Source organism: Acanthopagrus latus, chromosome 2, assembly GCF_904848185.1.
Source record: "Acanthopagrus latus isolate v.2019 chromosome 2, fAcaLat1.1, whole genome shotgun sequence".
Taxonomy (NCBI): Eukaryota; Metazoa; Chordata; class Actinopteri; order Spariformes; family Sparidae; genus Acanthopagrus; species Acanthopagrus latus.
The window spans coordinates 11,388,493-11,408,115 of NC_051040.1; the positions used below are offsets into that span (position 1 = coordinate 11,388,493).

Consider the following 19,623-nt stretch of genomic DNA (forward strand, 5'->3'; position numbering starts at 1 on the left):
TTTCATTCTCTTTTAAAAAGTTGAACACAGCACTTCTTTATCCAGTGGCTGTGATTGATAGAGGGGATAATCTTTTGAGTTCATTTTCATGTTCACTTTTGCAATATTGATTAGTCTGTCTTACACGAAAATCACATGATTAAAAATGGCAAGTTGAAAGATTTTGATGAAATAAATTCGTAAATCAAATGCAAACTGGATTTCACACAAAGTAAACAAGACCTTAGCCTGGGTATTTAATTTTATGAACATATCTCAACAAGTGGGAGGTCATGAGTAACAAATTATATCTACATTGTAAGTCAGACTATGCAGAAAAAATTGGTTTATTTGTTATCACCCTAAGGCCATTTCTTTTGGAGGACACTTTTGAATTAAGCACATTTATTGAGTCCTCTGTGGTATTTTTCCCATTAAATGTTTTTTGGAGTTTTGCTCTGGTCTTAAGATAATAATATAACATTTTGGGAAAAATATGCATCCCAGCAAACCAAAACTGGATGCCAGGATTGCGAATATCTCCACAGCAACGGTGAACTTGCCAGGAGAGCTGACATATGCTGGGATGAATGTGATCCAGACTGCACAGAATATCAGCATGCTGAAGGTGATCAGTTTGGCTTCATTAAAGCTGTCTGGCAGCTTTCGAGCAAGAAAAGCAAGTATGAAACACAAGAGAGCAAGAAGTCCGATATAACTCAACACAGCCCAGAATCCAATAGATGAACCCAGGGCACACTCTAAGATTATCTTTTCTTTATAGTACTTCATGTTCATCTTTGGAAATGGAGGGCTGATTGTCAGCCAAAGGATACAAATCACAACCTGAATGAGGGTGAAAGCCAGCACACTGAGCCTCTGCTGTGTAGGACCAAACCATTTCATCACATTGCTGCCTGGAAGTGTTGCTCTGAATGCCATTAAAACCACTATAGTTTTGCCCAGAACACAAGAGATACAGAGGACAAAGGTGATCCCAAATGCTATGTGTCGCAGCATGCAGGACCACTCAGAGGGCCGGCCGATGAAGGTCAGAGAACACAGGAAACACAGAGTCAAGGAGAAGAGCAGCATAAAGCTCAGTTCAGAGTTGTTGGCTTTTACAATGGGAGTCTCTTTATGAGCCACAAATATTATCAGTGTCAGAAGGGATAAAAATACACCGAAACAGCTAAATCCAGTTAAAAGTGCCCCCATGACCTCTTTGTAAGACAAGTATTCAGTAGGTTTTGGATGACACTGATCTTTCTTTTCATTTGGCCAGAATTCAGGAGGACAGCTCAAACATTCTGGAGAATCTGTAAAAGAAGTGAAATCAAAAAAGAATACAGAAAAATTCAATACTTACACTATAAGGAAACATTTTGGGGATTTTATATCAGTCATTCGATGTATCATAACTTCAATGCACATGAATTACATGTTATTTTGAAGTCCTTACTTACTTGTCTGATTACTTATTGTTCCCTCTGGGCACCCAAAGCAGTCGAAACAGCACACTGGCTTAAACTTGTTTATGGCCTTACGAGTCCCTGGTGGGCATGGTTCTCTGCAGATGGACCTTGGCACCTGATAATGCAAAACACAGCATGTAAAACACAATAATGTAAACAAATGTTTGTACATGACTTGCATTGGTAAAATTCCTATGGATTTAGGCTATGCTTTAGCTGCGGAAGGACCAAGACTTGATAAAATTAGATCCTTTATCATTATTAAACCACCTCTTCGTCTTCCATATTCAATATGTGCATGAACTGACCTCCACCAGGTCAGCTCAGGTTGATACACTTTAAGATTCATCACCTCTACATAGGGTCAAAATACTTTCAGAGAACCTGGGTTACACATACAAACTTTCATTCACATTACCTCATTACTGTTTGCTCCCCAAACTATTTTGATGTTCTCTTTTACTTTGAATGTTTCCCCCGCTGGAAAAGAAGTGTCATAATAACCAATATTCACAATCTCAGTAGAGCCATCTTCTTTCATCTGCCAGTTAACTAAGTCATACTGTGCAACTGGCTCTCCATTATCGTCAAAGAAAACTTTGGCCCCATTCTGTGTGGTGAAGTTCACATACTTAATATGTTCCAACACCTATAGAGACAGTAAGTGCATGTTAGCTTACATGCAGCTTGCAAGCAAAAGTAAACCATCAAAACATTTAGTATTCAATGACAGCGTATCCTGTCTGAACACTTAACATATTATTTTGTTGTGTGTGTCAAACAAAAAATAGAAACACTCAATATAACAAGTAAACTGTGTGAATACATTTGCTAGAACATACTAGCTTTGGCCGAACTTCACTTTTGTTCACACAGGGCTTTCCTGTTGTGGGATTTGAGCCATTGCTACATTGCAGTAGTGCATGAAGTGCATATGCCACCAAGTACACAGCTTTGTACACATTATTCTCAGGCCTGAAATGTGTCACATCTGTGTAGTCACTGGACACTGTCCTGAGGTCCTCTGTGCCAGTGCACATAGCAGAGGTATTTGATGGAGAAAAGCTGCAGTCGAAGAAGTTCTCCCACATAGCTTTAATTATATCACTCTGTGGTTCATCAGAAGGTTTCAAGCTAAGTATAAATTCAGCAAGACCTGGTATGGATGCCTGAGGGAGAGCAAAGCCCATTGCCCCCTGTAAAATGTTTTTTCTCTCAACAGAAGCCAGTTCTGCTTGTGTGATCCAAGACTCACTGCCAAGCCACTGCTTTCCAGTTATGTTATAATTCTCCATTGTGGACAGGAACGTTTTCGTGACAGAAAATGGCATAAACAAAAGGACCACCATTGAAGAAGAATACCTTAGTGTCTCAACAATAGCATCTGAGATGATTTGAGACGTGGTAGAGAAAAGTGATCTGTATTCAACACATATCCCCACTTTCATTGCTTCTTTAGTAAATTCAGCAGTACCTTGCTCTGCGTACAGTTCTTCAGAATAAATAATTCCCACCCATCGCCAGTCAAAGTATTTCATAAGCTGTACTAGAGCCATGATTTGAAAGCGGTCACTTGGCACAGTTCTGAAGAATGTGGGGTATAGTCTTTTGTCACTCAGACAAGCACAGGTTGAAAGATGGCTAACCTTTGAAGAACCAATACAGTGCAATACAATAAATCTATATCATTGAAGGATGGGACTAAGAATGACCAAAATGACAAAAAACAAAACAAAACAAAAAAAAACAACTGAACAGTCTGCAGTTATTTTCAAATAATTTATTCTTACCTGTGGAATGGACAGCAGGCTTAGTACACTGTTTATGTCTTTACTGACACCTGAGGATGAATGGCCTAAAAAAGCCTGGATCTGCCCACTGCAGCCCTTTGAATCCTCTCCATTTACAGCTTCTATGGCTGCTCTTATCAAGTTTTCACTTCCACAACCATTGTACAGCCTATAGCCTAGACTCACTCCAGGAAGGAGCTTTGCATCTGTGTTGATCTCATCCACAGTAAATATTACTGTCCGGGCAAACTTTAACTCCCTGTCTCGCCAACTGTAAAGACAATGCTAAGTTTTGACCAATCAGTCATTAAACAAATAATTAGATCTGATTGTTCTGCCACATATCACATCAACACTTTAAACATGCAACTTATTCTAAGATAGCATTAAATCTTAACATATTTTAAGCATAGTCACTCACTTTTTGCAGTATGTGTATGGAAGTGTCTGGTAGCCATTATCTACCAGTATTTTTGTACTACTCATAGAGAAAACACCACCTATGATAAGATCACCTTCTTTTGAAAATTCCATGAACCCTGTCTGCCCAATCACTTTGCATTTTTGCTTCTCTGATTTTGCCCTTGCCAGCAGAGCAAATAAGATAATAGTGATCCAAGCCATAGCAAGGCAACCTCCCCTTTCTCTAAAGCAATTCTTACCTGGGGGCTGATCTTTATAACTTCTTCTACAGTACGTGTCACTGTTCCTGTTCGAAACAGGTTCCTTGCGACTGACAAGTTGTAAACAGAAGGCCTTTAAAGGCAGTTAATAGTTGAAAATGTTGTGGCGATATACTGTACTGTACACATTTCTGGATATAGTATAACCAGTACTGAAATTAAAAGTTAATTAATCTCTGCAAGAAAAAAAATGTATTCATGTCATACCTCATTCACTATCAAATAACTAACATTGATAAATCAGCATGAATTCCGAGTAAATAACAGTGCCCATGTCATCTTCATAGGGAAATTAGTAGTTAAATAAATAGGCCAAAAAACTGATTAGTGTCAGCAGTTCACATGTATTTTGTTGAATTACTAGTGTTGGAATCATGATTAACCAAGATTTCTTTTCTTTTTTTTTTTTAAATAATGTCCTTCAAATTAAGTGATGACTTCCTTTCTCTTTTAAAACTCATAAATTAAGAATTTTTGTTATCATCATTATTATAACTACTATATTAAATTATATTGTATTCATTTAATTGAAGCTTTGATCCAAGATGACTTACACTAAGTACAACCAACCATGTGGATACAACTCCAAAAATGCTAGAATCATGCAAATACACCAACTTAATCAAATATGCTGAACTGCTTCAAATGTTTAATTTAGAAGCACTGAGAGTAGAGTATTTAGTCTGTGACTTAAGATGTGTAAGGTTTCTGCTGTCCTTGTTCCAATTAGTTGCTCCTTCCTCCATTGTAGACAGCAAACAGTCATTATGTCATTGAGGGCTAGTTAGATGGGCCAGACTGACCGGTATTAGCAGAGAGTCATGGAAATGGTGGGGTGTTTGGTTTGACCATATTCTCTATTTCACCAGGTCTGGATGAGATTCACCATGAAATTCTGAAAGTTCTATACATTGCTGGGCTGTCTTGGTTTTCTTGGTTGACATGCATCTTTAATGTCACATGAATGGGGACAGTATCTTTGAACGGTACAATAGGGTGGTGGCTCACATTTTCAGCAATGGGGACTGGAGGGTGTGCTCCAGATACTGGTATATCACACTGCTCATCCTGCCTGGGATGGGTTATCGCAGAGTGCTGGAGAGGATGCTCCAAAAGACTGTCCAAAAATGGATTCAAAAGGACCAGTACTGATTCTATCCTGTTAGTAGAACAGTGGAAAAGCTCTTTAGTATATCAGGTCAAACACCCACTTTTCCAGTGGGTGTTTGACAGTGCCAAGAACTCAAGGCACAACCATTGTGAGAGGAGTAACCAGTTTGGGAAGCATAGAAATGCATCTCTGCTTTCTGATGTGGTTCTGCTGGCTTCTTCAGTCTGTCCAGCAGGCACTGGGGCAGTTTGTAATGTACAGTGAAGCAGGTGGGAGGAGAGTCAGCACCTTTAAGTCTGAGGCCATGATTTTCTGCCTGAAAATGATAGATTCCCCCCCACCAGTTGGGGGATGAGCAATACCCCCAAGTGAAGCAGTAAAAAGTATATTGGGGTCTTGTTCTTAAGTGATGGAAATGCATTCATGATGCATTCATATTCAATAATATACTATATGCATTGGAAAATCACATTTGAGATCCAAAAACAGGTCGGACCAGTATCTGAGCATAACATAATTGAAGCTTAATTGAATCGATTTTCAGGAGCAGGACCACACCTTAACAGCACCAACTTCCGCATTTCTATAACTAACCACCTGACCCTCTCCTCTGCTTTGCTGTGTATTCATTTGCTCTTGTATTCAGCAGCAACAAGAGCACACAACTTCGCCTCAAGCACAGCCAAACTTTTGCATCAGCAAACATCAGCCTTTAACTCACCTCACCATGGATTTCATCTCTCTATCCCCATCCCACGACAATCTTTTCCACTGAGATCAGGACCATAATTCACTAGAAGCCAAAGTCACCTCTGTACCCAAGTCCCCGACTTCAGTGGCTTAAACAATGTCCAGGACGCGAGTGTCTTCAAAGAAAATCAACTCTGTCTCATCCATGGTCCGTATTCCACCTGGTTCATCTCTTCTCAACATTCAAGACTACCATAGCTCGCCCGACGAATCCTCCGTGTCTCCCAGCCCACCTCCTTCAGCAGCTAGGAGAGGATGGGGAAATTCATGGACAGAATGTCGCTGTTGCTGGAGTTCGCCAACCCCTTCGCCTCCGAAGATGACTCCAGCCTCCCGCCATCATTCCAACAACTCCGGCCGAACAACTCGCCGGTCGCAGCGTTACCACACTCCAGTGAGATCCCCCAGCCAGTATTTATCTTCTAAAATCTCCAACTGGAAAGTAGCCACAGTCCAAAGGACTTAAAAGGATAAAGGGATTACTTTTCACCGAATAGACCATAAAACAAAACTTTTCTCCACACTCATGGCCGCTTGTTCCGTCAACACCAGATTGCTTCCGGGTGACGTCATCACGCACACCCCTACAGGCAGTGACATCTATGCTCTTGTTAAAGGGACAGTACAATCCAAAAACACAGCCCAAAGAGAACAGAAAGAGCAGCAGCAAAAGACAGAGATCATCTGCCAGATCAAACAACTCCAGAGTTTCCACTAACACTTCTCATCATCACTACACTCCAGAGGGAGTGCCCAGATGGATTCCAGGACCCTCCAACTTCCATCAGGATTATCATCACCAGCTACAGCAACCTACAACCTCAAGGGCAAACGCCACAGCGTCCACCGCCATCCAGTTCCAGCCATCACCGCACCTAACCGCTGCTTTTTTCCAACAACAACAGCAGCTTGCTGCAGTCGGGGTTCCTGTCACCGGGATGCCAGTGAACCTTACTGCCTACTTCCAGCAACCACAGCAGCCTGTTTCAGCGGGGGCTCCTGGCACGTCGAAATCTTGGACGATTTTCTCATTATTTCCCCACCGTCATCACCATGTTATTGCTAGCCTTTTTTGGTTTCCTCAGATGCTCCAAATTCACCTCCTTAACCATTCACTTCGACCCAAGCCGTTATGCCTGCATCGCTGACTTGTCTCGCTGTTCAGACGACACTATGGTGTTCCACTTAAAGCGAACCAAAACCAACCAATTTGGTCCGTCTACACCCGTGTTCTCCTTCAAGGTCCACTCACCATTGAATCCCTTCGAAACCCTTGCAAACTTCTTGCAATTCCGTAAATCTTAGAACACAACAATGACAGATCCTCTCTTGATTTCCGAATCCGTCCAAGTGGCTGCTTGATTCTGGTTCCACCATCACTTTTGCCACGTGCTCTCATTGTGTGGTATTTCACCTGACAACTACTCCGGGGACTCCCTCAGGATCAGAACTGCCACCTCAGCCTCCCGTAATGGCATTCCAGAACACTTCATACGTCTCATGGGCCACTGGTCCTCCCAAACATACCACTGCTACATCAGTTCAGATCTCAAAGACCTCAGATCTGCTCAATCTCTTCTCAAGTAACTGGAGGTTTTTGGGGGTCCGTCGCTGCCCGGAAGCGGCAGTGGATTCTCTACAAGAATCCCCACAACGCACTCAAAGAAATGAAAAGAACCATCTTCAACACTTTGTTTTCCTTTGTCACCAAATAAATCCTTAAACGCATCGCGTTGACGGTGTGGTCCTTGCTAGTGAAAATTCACTTTTCAACAGTTGAGCACAGCATGACTTTATCCATTGGCTAGGATTGATAGAGGGTCAAAACGTTTAGTTCACTATCATGTTAACTTCTGCAGTATTTATTAGTCTGTCTTACACTAAAATGACAAGATTAGAAATGGCAAGTTGAAAGATTTTGGTTGAATGCCATTCATACATTATGTGTCCAAAATGAATATGATTTAGTTATATCATTTCACACAAAGGAAATCAAGACCTTAGTCAGTATATTTAATTTATTGAACAGATAACAACAAGTAGGAGGTCATGACTAACATTTTTCTGAATTATCTCCTGAACTATGCAATCATTTTTTTTTTTTGTTACGTACAGAGGGCATTTGTTCTGGAGGACATAATTACACATTATTATTAAGCCCTTAGTGGTATCCTTGCCATCAAATGTTTTTTTGAGTTTTGTTCTGGCCTGAAGATAATAATATAACATTTTGGGAAAAATATGCATCCCAGCAAACCAAAACTGGATGCCAGGATGGCAAATATCTCCACAGCAACGGTGAACTTGCCAGGAGAGCTGACGTATGCTGGGATGAATGTGATCCAGACTGCACAAAATATCAGCATGCTGAAAGTTATCAGTTTGGCTTCATTAAAGCTGTCTGGCAGCTTCCTAGCAAGAAAAGCAAGTACAAAACATAAGAGAGCAAGAAGTCCGATATAACTCAGCACAGCCCAGAATCCAACGGATGAACCCAGTGCACACTCTAAGATTATCTTTTCTTTATAGTACTTCATGTTCATCTTTGGAAATGGAGGGCTGATTGTCAGCCAAAGGATACAAATCACAACCTGAATGAGGGTGAAAGCCAGCACACTGAGCCTCTGCTGTGTAGGACCAAACCATTTCATCACATTGCTGCCTGGGAGTGTTGCTCTGAATGCCATTAAAACCACTATAGTTTTTCCCAGAACACAAGAGATACAGAGGACAAATGTGATCCCAAATGCTGTGTGTCGCAGCATGCAGGACCACTCAGAGGGCCGGCCGATGAAGGTCAGAGAACACAGGAAACACAGAGTCAAAGAGAAGAGCAGCATAAAGCTCAGTTCAGAGTTGTTGGCTTTTACAATGGGAGTCTCTTTATGAGCCACAAGTATTATCAATGTCAGAAGGGATAAAAATACACCGAAACAGCTGAATCCAGTTAAAAGTGCCCCCATGACCTCTTTGTAAGACAAGTATTCAGTAGGTTTTGGACGACACTGATCTTTATTTTCATTTGGCCAGAATGCGGGAGGACAGATCAAACATTCTGGAGAATCTGTAAAAGAAGTGAAATCAAACACAAATACTGAAAAAAATCAATACTTACACTATAAGGAAACATTTTTGGTATTATATCAGTCATTCAATGTATCATAACTACAATGCACATGAATTACATGTTATTTTGAAGTCCTTACTTACTTGTCTGATTACTTATTGTCCCATCTGGGCACCCAAAGCAGTCGAAACAGCACACTGGCTTAAAATTGTTTATGGCCTTACGAGTCCCTGGTGGGCATGGTTCTCTGCAGACGGACCTTGGCACCTGATTTGTCAAAAACACAGCATGTAAAACTCAATAATGTAAACAAATGTTTGTACATCACTTGCAATGGAAAACTTTCTATGGATTTAGGCGATGCTTTACCTGTGGAAGGACCTTAATAAAATTACATTGTTTATCATTATGAAACCACCCCTTCATCCTCCATATTCAATATGTGCTTGAACTGACCTCCACCAGGTCAGCTCATGCTGATACAGTTTAAGATTCATCACCTCTACACCGGGTAGCAAGACACTCCCAGAAAACCTGAGTTACACATACAGACTTTAATTTACATACCTCATTACTGTTTGCTCCCCAAACTATTTTGGTGTTGTCTTTTAGTTTGAATCTGTCCCCTTCTGGAAAAGAAGTGTCATAATAACCAATATTCACAATCTCAGTAGAGCCATCTTCTTTCATCTGCCAGTTAACTAAGTCATACTGGGCAACTGACTCTCCATTTTCATCAAAGAAAACTTTGGCCCCATTTCGTGTGGTGAAGTTCACATACTTAATATGTTCCAATACCTATAGAGACAATCAGCACATTTAAGCATACACACAGCTGGCATTTAATATTGAATTGAGTCTTGTGTAAATACTTAACATTTCACTTTGTTGTGTGTGCTTAACATAAAAATAGAAACACTCAATATAACAAGTAAACTGTGCCTGAATACATTTACTAGAACTTACTAGTTTAGGCCTAACTTCACTTTTGTTCACACAGGGCTTTCCTGTTGTGGGATTTGAACCATTGCTACACTGCAGTAGTGCATGAAGGGCATATGCCACCAAGTACACAGCTTTGTACACATTATTCTCAGGCCTGAAATGTGTCACATCTGTGTAGTCACTGGACACTGTCCTGAGATCCTCTGTGCCAGTGCACATCGCAGAGGTATTTGATGGAGAAAAGCTGCAGTCAAAGAACTTCTCCCAGATAGCTTTAATTATATCACTCTGTGGTTCGTCAGAAGGTTTCAAGCTAAGTAAGAATTCACCAAGACCTGGTATGGATGCCTGAGGGAGAGCAAAACCCATTGCCCCCTGTAACATGTATTTTCTCTCAACAGATGACAGGTCTGCTTGTGTGATCCAAGATTCACTGCCAAGCCACTGCTTTCCAGTTATGTTATAATTCTCCATTGTGGACAGGAAGACTTTAGTGTAAGACAAGGGCATAAACAACAGGACCACCTTTGAAGAAGAATCCCTTAGTGTCTCTACAATAGCATCAGTCTTAAAGATGATTTGTGATGTGATAGAGAAAGGTATTCTGTATTCAACACATATGCCCATTTTCATTGCCTCCTCAGTGAACTCAGCAGTGCCTTGCTCTGCGTACAAATCTTCAGAATAAATTATCCCCACCCAGCGCCAGTCAAAGTATTTCATAAGCTGCACCAGAGCGATGCTTTGGAAGTGGTCACTTGGCACAGTTCTGAAGAAAGTGGGGTATAGTCTTTTGTCACTCAAACAAGCACAGGTTGCAAAATGGCTTACCTAAAACAAAACAAAACAAAACAAAACAAAACAAAACAAAACAAAACAAAACAAAACAAAACAAAACAAAAAAAAACATATTTATTACATCAAATCCAAAACGTTGCTTAAGATGCAAAAATGTAAACAAACCAATAAGACATTCAAAATTGAACACATTGCAGTAATTTCCCAATCATATCTTTTCACCTGTGGAATGGACAGCGGGCTTAATATGCTATTGATGTCTTTACTTATTCCGGATGATGAATGACCTATGAGAGCCTGAATCTGACCAGTGCATCCCTTTGAATCTTCCGCATTTATAGCATCTATGGCAGCCCGTATCTGGTTTTCATTCCCACAGCCATTAAACAGCCTATAGCCCAGACTCACTCCAGGAAGGATCTCTCCATCTTTATTGATCTCCTCCACAGTAAAAATCACTGTCCGGGCAAACTTTAATTCTCTGTCATGCCAACTGCAAACCCAGTGTTTGTTATTACAACTTATCATTTTCAGATCAATGCATAAAGCAACAAAATTATATATATATATATATATATATATATATATATATATATATATATATATATATATATATATATATATATATATATATATATACATATACACTTTCAACATATTCTAAGCATACTCACTCACCTTTTGCAGTATTTATATGGAAGTGTCTGGTAGCCATTATCTACCAGTATGTCTGTCCCACTTATGGAGAAAACACCACCTATCATAAGATCACCTTCTTTTGAAAATTCCATGAACCCTGTCTGCCCGATCAGTTTGCATGTTTGCTTCTCTGACTTTGTCCTTGCGAGCAGAGCGAAAAAAAAAATAATGATCCTACCCATCACAAGGTAACCTCCCCGTCACTTAAGCAATTCTGACATGGGGGGTGATCTTTATAAAGTTGTCTACCATAGCATAATCACCAGCACCATTTTTTTTTCAACGTCATTTTACCTGTAAGAAACTGATTCTGTTAATGTTCATTTCTAAAATTGTTTTTGGAAAAGTCTCTCCTGTTTTGTACAGTGCACATTTCTCTATATAAGTTTAATACTATGTGCATGAAGAAAATGTATTTATTAATGGAATATCTTCTTGAACTATAAGGAATATCATGATGAATTGACACTAATCTAATGTTTTAGTTAATGCAACAACTAACATATATTAATAATTTTAATTGTTTAGATAATAATGATGTCCATGTCTTCTTCAAAAATACATTGGCAGTAAAACAAATAGGTCAAGATATTGATCAGTCTCAGTACGTATTTGTTGAATTACAAGTATTGTAAGCATGATTCAACCATGTGGATTCAACCCCAAAACTGCTGGAGTCATGCAAGTACATTAACTTCATCAAATATGCTGGACTGATTTAATTCAAAAGTAGTGAGAGACAGGGAATAGTTTTCAGTTTGCTACAGAAGATGTGTTGAGTTTCTGCGATCCTTGTGGAATTTCGAATAACGTAATGCAGTGGAAAGGAACTTGGGCAGTTTGAAGACCAACTGGGCAGCTGCAGAGAGGTTGCATGGCATTTTTCGGCACATTGTCTAGTCTTGCCTTGAACCTAACTATAAACTGTTCCACCTCCTGGTTGAGGAACATAATCCTTCGAGAATGACCCATCAGCAGTATTTGACACAGTGGAAAACCAGATCATATTCTCCATCCTCACAAACTGGGATAGGCTCAGACTGTGCCTTCTCCCTGTTAACGTCCTTCCTCAAGGACTTCACTTACAGGGTAACCTATTTAAAATCTGTGACTGAACCTTATAGCCTCACTACTGGGGTTCCTTAAGGGTTATATTCTGGGTCTCCTCTTGTTTCCTATTTACAATAATCCACTTGGCGCTGTGACAACCCGATCCTGGAGTGCCATTCTTCCCAACACTGGGAGACAGCACAGGTCCTGGTTGAGGTCAACTCTTCTTTTCATTTATTTTTTGCTGATCTTTGCCCTAGAGCCAGTGTCAAGCTTCATGTGCATTTCCTCCCTATGTCTTTAATCCACAGATAACAATCAAAAGGCAAAGTTCATAGATTTTGTGTTCTTTCTTGGGGAGGGGTTGTCAACAAGCCTTGAAGCCAAAATATCTTTTTTCAGTCATCCTTAGCTCTTACAGGAAACAAGCCTGACCAATTTACAATACATACACACAGTGTTTTGCACCAGTAATTTAGGACAGTAATCAATCATTAATTATCAATTTTGATCTCCAGTGAATACAGTTGTAGACCCAGTGACGAAAACTCACAGGTGTAACGGGGGGGAAATTAACAGAAACTATTTTTTTTTTCAAAAATGTAAAACCTCATGGCCTTCAAACTATGGAAGCAAATTTGTGCCATAATTCAAATTAAAATAGATAACAGAAATGCTTTTTCATTTTCAGAATATAGCTGCATTTTTTGACTCATAAATAAAACGAGTTATAAATCATCCAAATTGCATATTCAATTTTCTTCTTCAAGACTGCTCATTGTGTAACTTAATCAAAGTGAAAAAGAAAAGGATGTTTAAGATTTAACTTTTAAAAGATGCCCCAGCATATAGTTACCAAAACTGAATTTGAAATGTCAAATTTGAAAATTAAAATACATTAGCAGAAATGCTTTTTCATTTCAAGCTCATAGCTGGATTATTTGACTCATAAATTAAATGGGTAATAAATCATACAAATTGCATTTTCATTTTCTTCTTCATTTTGTCACACAACTGAAAAGAAAACAAGAGGACATTGTTCTTTAGCTTTCATGCCCACCCCCTGCAAAAAAAGAGTCCAATATTCAGTTTGAATTCGCAATCCCAAGCGAATCAACATTTTAAAGTTCTTGTCATGATGCTTATTTAATTCTGTGTACACAGTATTTTAGTTGCAATGCTGCCATATAAGTTTTTATTAAATATCAATGTCTACTAAATACAAATTGTGAAATAAATCACAATTTATCATGATTTATTTTTAAAGAACATTTAGCATTATGTAAAAGTGTCAGATGTTACTTACTTTACTTTGCCATTAGGTGCTGTTTTGTATTTTTTTCTGGCTTCAGTAAAATAATGTAACACTTTGGAGAAAACAGACAAAACAACAAGCCAAAACTGGAAGCGAGAATGGCAAATGACTCCACTGCATCTGCATAATTTCCAGGGGAGCTGATATAAGCTGGGATGAATGCCAGCCACACTGCACAGAAGATAAGCATACTAAAAGTGATAAACTTGGCCTCATTGAAGTTGCCTGGCAACTTACGTGCCAGAAAAGCTAGAACAAAGCACAGACAGGCCTGTAGACCAATGTATCCCAGAACACACCAGAATGCGATGCTAGAGCCCACGCTACATTCCAGTATGATCTTCGAGTGTTCATACTGTGTATTTCGGGATGGAAAAGGGGGGGCATCAATGAGCCAGGCAGCACAGGTAACCACCTGAACCTGGGTGCAACTGAAGATGATGAACCTCTGCTGTTTGGGCCCCAGCCACTTCATGATGTTGTCTCCTGGCCTGGTGGCAGTGAAAGCAGCCAACACTACCAGAGTCTTTCCCAGGATGCAGGAGAGGCAAAGTGAAAATGTGATGCTAAAGGCAGTGTGGCGCAGCATGCAGGACCAAGATGTTGGCTCTCCAATGAACACCAGGGAACACAGGAAACATAGAGTCAGCGAGAAAAGGATAAAGAAGCTGAGTTCAGAGTTATTCACACGAACGATTGCTGTGTTTTTATGATAAAAAAATATGGCAAAGACAGCTATAGTAAGGCAGGCACCAATCGCAGAGGTCACTGTCAGGGTTATACCCAAGGAATCATAGGCCAAGAACTCCACCTTCTTGGGGATGCAGGCTGTTCTGCCTTTGTTTGACCAGAAGTCCCCAGAACAAAATGTGCACTCTATTGAATCTAAAGGGGGAAAAAGAGTAGCTATAAGTATTAAATATTGAAATATTACCTGGGTACAACATAATAAATAATATTTATAAGATCACCTGTCTGATTGGTTATTTTGCCATGGTCACATGGTACACAGTCAAAGCAGCAAACAGGCTCCCCACGACGGACAGCCTTCCGGGATCCAGGATGACAGCTGGCACTGCAAACAGACACTGGCACCTAGGGAGCAGATCATTTCTTTCATCTTTGCAGTGGATGTGCAGAAATAATTAAAACAGAACAAAACATTCTGACATAGTCATGTATGATTGTAGTAAAAAAGAAAATAATAATAATAATAATAATAATGATAATTTTCATGGGGCTGATTTGAGCCACTCAAAGCCTGGATGCTGACAACTGTCATTCAAAGCGCTCATGCCCTTAATTATGCAGAACTTTAAGATGATCTGTCTGTCTATAAATCACTTTGTGTGTGTGCGTGTGTGTGTGTGTTTGTGTGCGTGTTTCATAAAAAGTGACTTTAGCACCCCACAGTGCTGTGGGGTGCTGTTTTTGTCTAATGTTGTAAAATGTGGGGGTTGACTTAAACAAATGTTACATTACTGTGACGGAGTTAGTTGAATCTAATCTAATTCAATTTGAGCTATCAGATTAACTGTGGCAATTAGTGTCTTTTTTTATCATTTCTGATACATTTTCGGGCTTTATATAGGCTAACATTAGCTTAGTGTGATAGTAGAGCAGTCCTGTCCCAGCTTTATGAAACATTTTTACAGCATAGCATTTGCTAAATTAAGCTGATTTTGAAATTGAAGGACATGCATTCAACCCACTTTAGATGCAGCAAATAGCACAGTCCTGGTAGATAGATATATGTGGCTAGATATGGCTGTTTGCAGTACACTGTTTTGAAACAAGGATTGGTGAAGTAGATACAAGTTAAAATGTCTCAATGATTTGTTGAGAATCACTCTTTTGAAACAAGTTTTCTCTGCCCAACATCACTTATGCATCAATTTCAATTTTCAGCTCTTCGGTTGCCACTTCGTTTGAGTTTAGGAAACTAATACATGGTCAGCTAGGGTAACCACCATCGTTCTCCATCTCAATCTATAGAACTAAACATCTGAAGAATATGAAAACACAGTGTATTGGCTTGCCTTACTCTGATGGCCTGCCCATATTATCCTGTCCTCCTGGATCACCAGCTCCTCTCCAGCAGGCTTGGTTCCATCAAACAACCCCACATTGACAAACTCAGTGTTCCCGCCTATGCCTCTCTGCCAGTTTATGATATCATAATAGGGTATGGTGTCGCCTTTCAGGTCAAAGTTCACCTCTTCCCCAGCAATGTTAAATTTCACTTCCTGTAGGTAGTATTGGAGCTTGAACACCAATGGATGATATGGATCACTTTGAAATACTTTGAACAAGATGTTCAAATGTAATACTGTAGCAGTAAGGATACTGGATCATACCTGCCAGGGTTGTATGTTATTGCTTGAAGCACATGAATTGTTTTGGAAAGGCCCACTGCCTGGTTGACAGAGAAGAAGGTTGTGGAGGGAATGAGCAACCGCATAAACAGCCTTATAGACATTATATGCGACTCTAGGGCTGGATGTATTCATGTAGGCTGAATGCTGCTCCAACAGGGACTCCTGCCCTGAGCAGGGAGGCAACTGGGAGCCTGAGGACAGAGAAGGACTGCAACCATACAGAGTCTCCCACAGCTCCTTAACCAGGGGATTATTGGGATATATATGAGGATTTACTGTCTGTAAGTAGTCAGTGAGTCTTGATATGTGTCCTTTCCTGATGCCAAACCCAATGGTGCCACCCATGTAGGGGTAATACTTGTTGCCTGTGAAGACAGATGCTGTGACCCAGGCCTCACTAGCCACCCACTGGATTCCAGTGATGTTCTGCATCATGTAATCTCTCAAGAAAGGTGTCATCTCCCCCACTGAACAAAATGATACCACTACTTTGGCTGAAGAGCTACGTATCACCTTTAGAGAGAAGCAGATGATGGAGGAGGAAAGAGGATTAAATAAAACAGGTTATAAAAACATGACATTGACAATAGCTCATAAATACAAAATTGTGCCCACATGCATCTGGGCACACAGTTAAAGAAAAAACTCAATGCAAAGGTTTGTTAATGGTGAAATTTGTAAGAAAGCAGATTTTTGAGTCTCATTCCAATCTAAAGTGTCAATATTTGACCAAACGGGTGAATCTTTGATGACACTGAGGTGTAATCAGCTCTGACCTAAAAAGGATACTGCTGTGAAATGAAAACTCTCTTGTTGTTAAAAACTGAGCTCAGTGCATCTTTGTATCTACCTGGATGATCTCCAGTATCCTCTGGCGATTGTAGAGCAAAGGAATAATTTCTTGGTATGCCACACACACTTTACTACCCTGTAATTCTCTCAGTAAACCTTGCACAGCAAAGCTCCCATATTCACGGTCTGCTCGCACCAGCCCTACCCAACTCCAGTTGAACCGTATCAGCAGCTGAGCAATGGCCTTAACCTGTGTTGAACAGAGATGAATGTCAACTCACTTAATATCAAAACACAGAAATGTGGATACAAAGGTTTTAAATATCCCTGGCATCATTTTGTTGAATAAAAGTGAATTTGAGGGGTACGAGATTTTCATTGAATAATGCCAGATAGCATAAAAAAATAAATATATGACATTTAGGTCTTTTTGCTGGTATAGAGCTGAATGGTCATCAAACTCATTTAAATCTCACCTGATAGTCATCACTAGGGATTACTCTGAAGAAGGTAGGAAATTTTATTCTGTCAGAGAGACATGCACACGAAGAGAAGTAACTGATCTGTGTAGGGAAGGAAAAAGAGAGTAGCATAGAGTACAATTAAAGAGTACTGTAAAACAGATTACAGATTAAAGAGTACAAGAGTCAACATTACCATCGGAATTCTGAATGGCTGCAGGATTCTTGACAGCACGATAGACTGAGACGAACCAGATTCCCCAATCACAGCGAGGAGAGGAGAGGCATCTCTACACAAGGGAGAGTGTACCTCGCTCAGCCCGTTCAACATTGCGAGAGCTGCCCTCTGGCCAGTCAAAGGATATGAACATGAATCAAAGATTTTGTATCCAAGAGTGTAATTGGGCAATAGCTCAGGACTTTGGTTTATTTCCTCCACTGCCAGCCTCATAGTCTGAGCATAGCGGAAAGCTCTGGGATCAAAGCTGTAGCAAACCAAACACAGATGCACATACACATGAACAAAACAAATATGGAAACAAACATCACATTTAGTTCTAGGCCTTAGTAGCTCAGTTTGCTTGGACCTAACTTATGTATCAAAAGCTGACTGGTTCAAGTCAAGCACTGACCACAGTTCAGGGTATGGACTGGTAATTGGATAGATGCCAGTTCACTTCCTGAGCATTGCCCTCGAGCAAGGCATCCATACATGATTGGGGGTGTTGTTACTTGTCAGCTGTTGATATCTTCCTCGTCAATTGCACATCTGTAGGTCTGTAGGCCCGTGTGTGCTTGTATGCATTTTGGAACACTGTCTGTGTAAATAACAACATATAATAATGTGAGGAATGTCACTTTCCCCCACGGGGACTCATAAACTAAGTCTTCTTCCAAAGACAGATAGGATGTTTTGAGTTTAAGTTTTTATAAGCTTTTTCCATATTTTCCAAAATGAGTTTAAAATATATGTCTATAACTGTAATTTCAGACCTGTACATTTTAAACAATGACAATTAAATAATGTCCACATCATTATCAATAAGCTGACTTGAAAGCCTTGTGTAATTTTGAACATATTTTATGGGAACATACATTAACAACCTTCGTAATTAACAGTGTTTTGTTTCAATGCTGCATGAAATTGAAAATGAAACATTTCATTTTCACTACAACCATAGAAAGACTATCTCTGAATTTATTTATTTTTTCAATTATTTCTGCACATCCACTGCAAAGCTGACAGCCATTATCTGCTCCCAAGGTGCCTGTCTGCAGTGCCAGCTGTCATCCAGGGTCCTGGAAGGCTGTCCAATGTGTGGAGCACATTTGCTGCTTTGACTGTGTACAATATACATTGTTTAACCATAGATTGTTCACTAGTACACTTCCAAGTATGAATTCAAATTAGTTGCTTGGTTAACCCTGTACCTTCCACCCAAATATAGCATCAAACTACACAGGAAACTTCTTAAAAGTAGTTTTCAAATTATTAGGGAATCACACACTTGTAAAATAAAGTATTACTATGTCTGTTGTGTATCTTTGTGGACATTTCGCAGACTTAAATCTCCTAAATCACAGTTTAAGCCCTCACAAAATTATAGCTGTATTCTAAAATCTGGTAAATATAAAACATGCAAAATTAGATAGTTTCAACATGTTTGTTGTTGACAATTGGACACCTTTCAATGGGAACAATAAATAAAATCCTTGCACTATAATTTCCCAGTCCACATGTAATAAACTCACCTATTGCACTTCACTGGCGTTGGGCTGTACGAGTTGTTGATATCAGGCATTTCCTGGTTATAGTGGATGGGGAAGATCCCGCCAATAACAAAGTCACCCTGGGCAACAAAGCCTGGGTGATAGTGATTTCGAAGCATGCACACTTTGGCTGGAGATGGGGGTGCAGACATAATGCTAGTAATTGTGTTATAAGTTATCATGTAGAAACACACAGAGTATAACAATGGACGTAAGGCACAATGGGTCATGTTGTTAGTTATCCCCAAAAGGAGAGAGAGAGAGCAAGAAGTTAGACAAATTATATACAGTATGTGACCCGCTCGTTCTTACATCATCAAGACATTGTGAGATTAAACATCAGCAGCCCCGCCTTAATGGGTAAAGGCTGATGAATAATAAATTATGATGAAAGATGAAAGAAAATTAGAATGGAAATCATGGGTAACTTTTGATCACCAAAAATTGGGGAAAACAGGAAGAAAACCAACCAACAGCATTATTTTACATTAGTGGCTTCGTACTGTGTTATATGAATGAAAAATTAAGCATTAAGCACCATGCCTTCATTTCTTTAAAGC

At 39.8% G+C, this 19,623-nt stretch overlaps 3 protein-coding genes across 3 annotated transcripts; all 3 read right to left on the reverse strand.

Annotated features, from left to right (window-relative positions):
- Positions 1-384: 384 nt before the first annotated feature.
- On the reverse strand, positions 385-1,626 carry LOC119008384 (vomeronasal type-2 receptor 26-like). The gene is made up of 2 exons (XM_037078607.1): positions 1,446-1,626; positions 385-1,298 (listed from the first exon to the last, which is right to left on the reverse strand). The coding sequence occupies exons 1-2, from the start codon at positions 1,624-1,626 to the stop codon at positions 385-387; spliced, it is 1,095 nt and encodes a 364-aa protein (XP_036934502.1).
- Positions 1,627-7,941: 6,315 nt separating this feature from the next.
- Positions 7,942-10,169, reverse strand: LOC119008398 (extracellular calcium-sensing receptor-like). Its single transcript, XM_037078643.1, has 4 exons — positions 9,969-10,169; positions 9,409-9,653; positions 8,999-9,114; positions 7,942-8,852 (listed from the first exon to the last, which is right to left on the reverse strand). The coding sequence occupies exons 1-4, from the start codon at positions 10,167-10,169 to the stop codon at positions 7,942-7,944; spliced, it is 1,473 nt and encodes a 490-aa protein (XP_036934538.1).
- Positions 9,070-19,215, reverse strand: LOC119008402 (extracellular calcium-sensing receptor-like). The gene is made up of 9 exons (XM_037078656.1): positions 19,046-19,215; positions 17,490-17,778; positions 17,309-17,395; positions 16,891-17,082; positions 16,020-16,553; positions 15,702-15,926; positions 14,634-14,757; positions 13,654-14,547; positions 9,070-9,122 (listed from the first exon to the last, which is right to left on the reverse strand). Exons 1-8 carry the CDS (start codon positions 19,213-19,215, stop codon positions 13,655-13,657), a joined length of 2,514 nt encoding a protein of 837 aa, XP_036934551.1. The 3' UTR covers positions 9,070-9,122; position 13,654.
- Between the last annotated feature and the right edge of the window lie 408 nt (positions 19,216-19,623).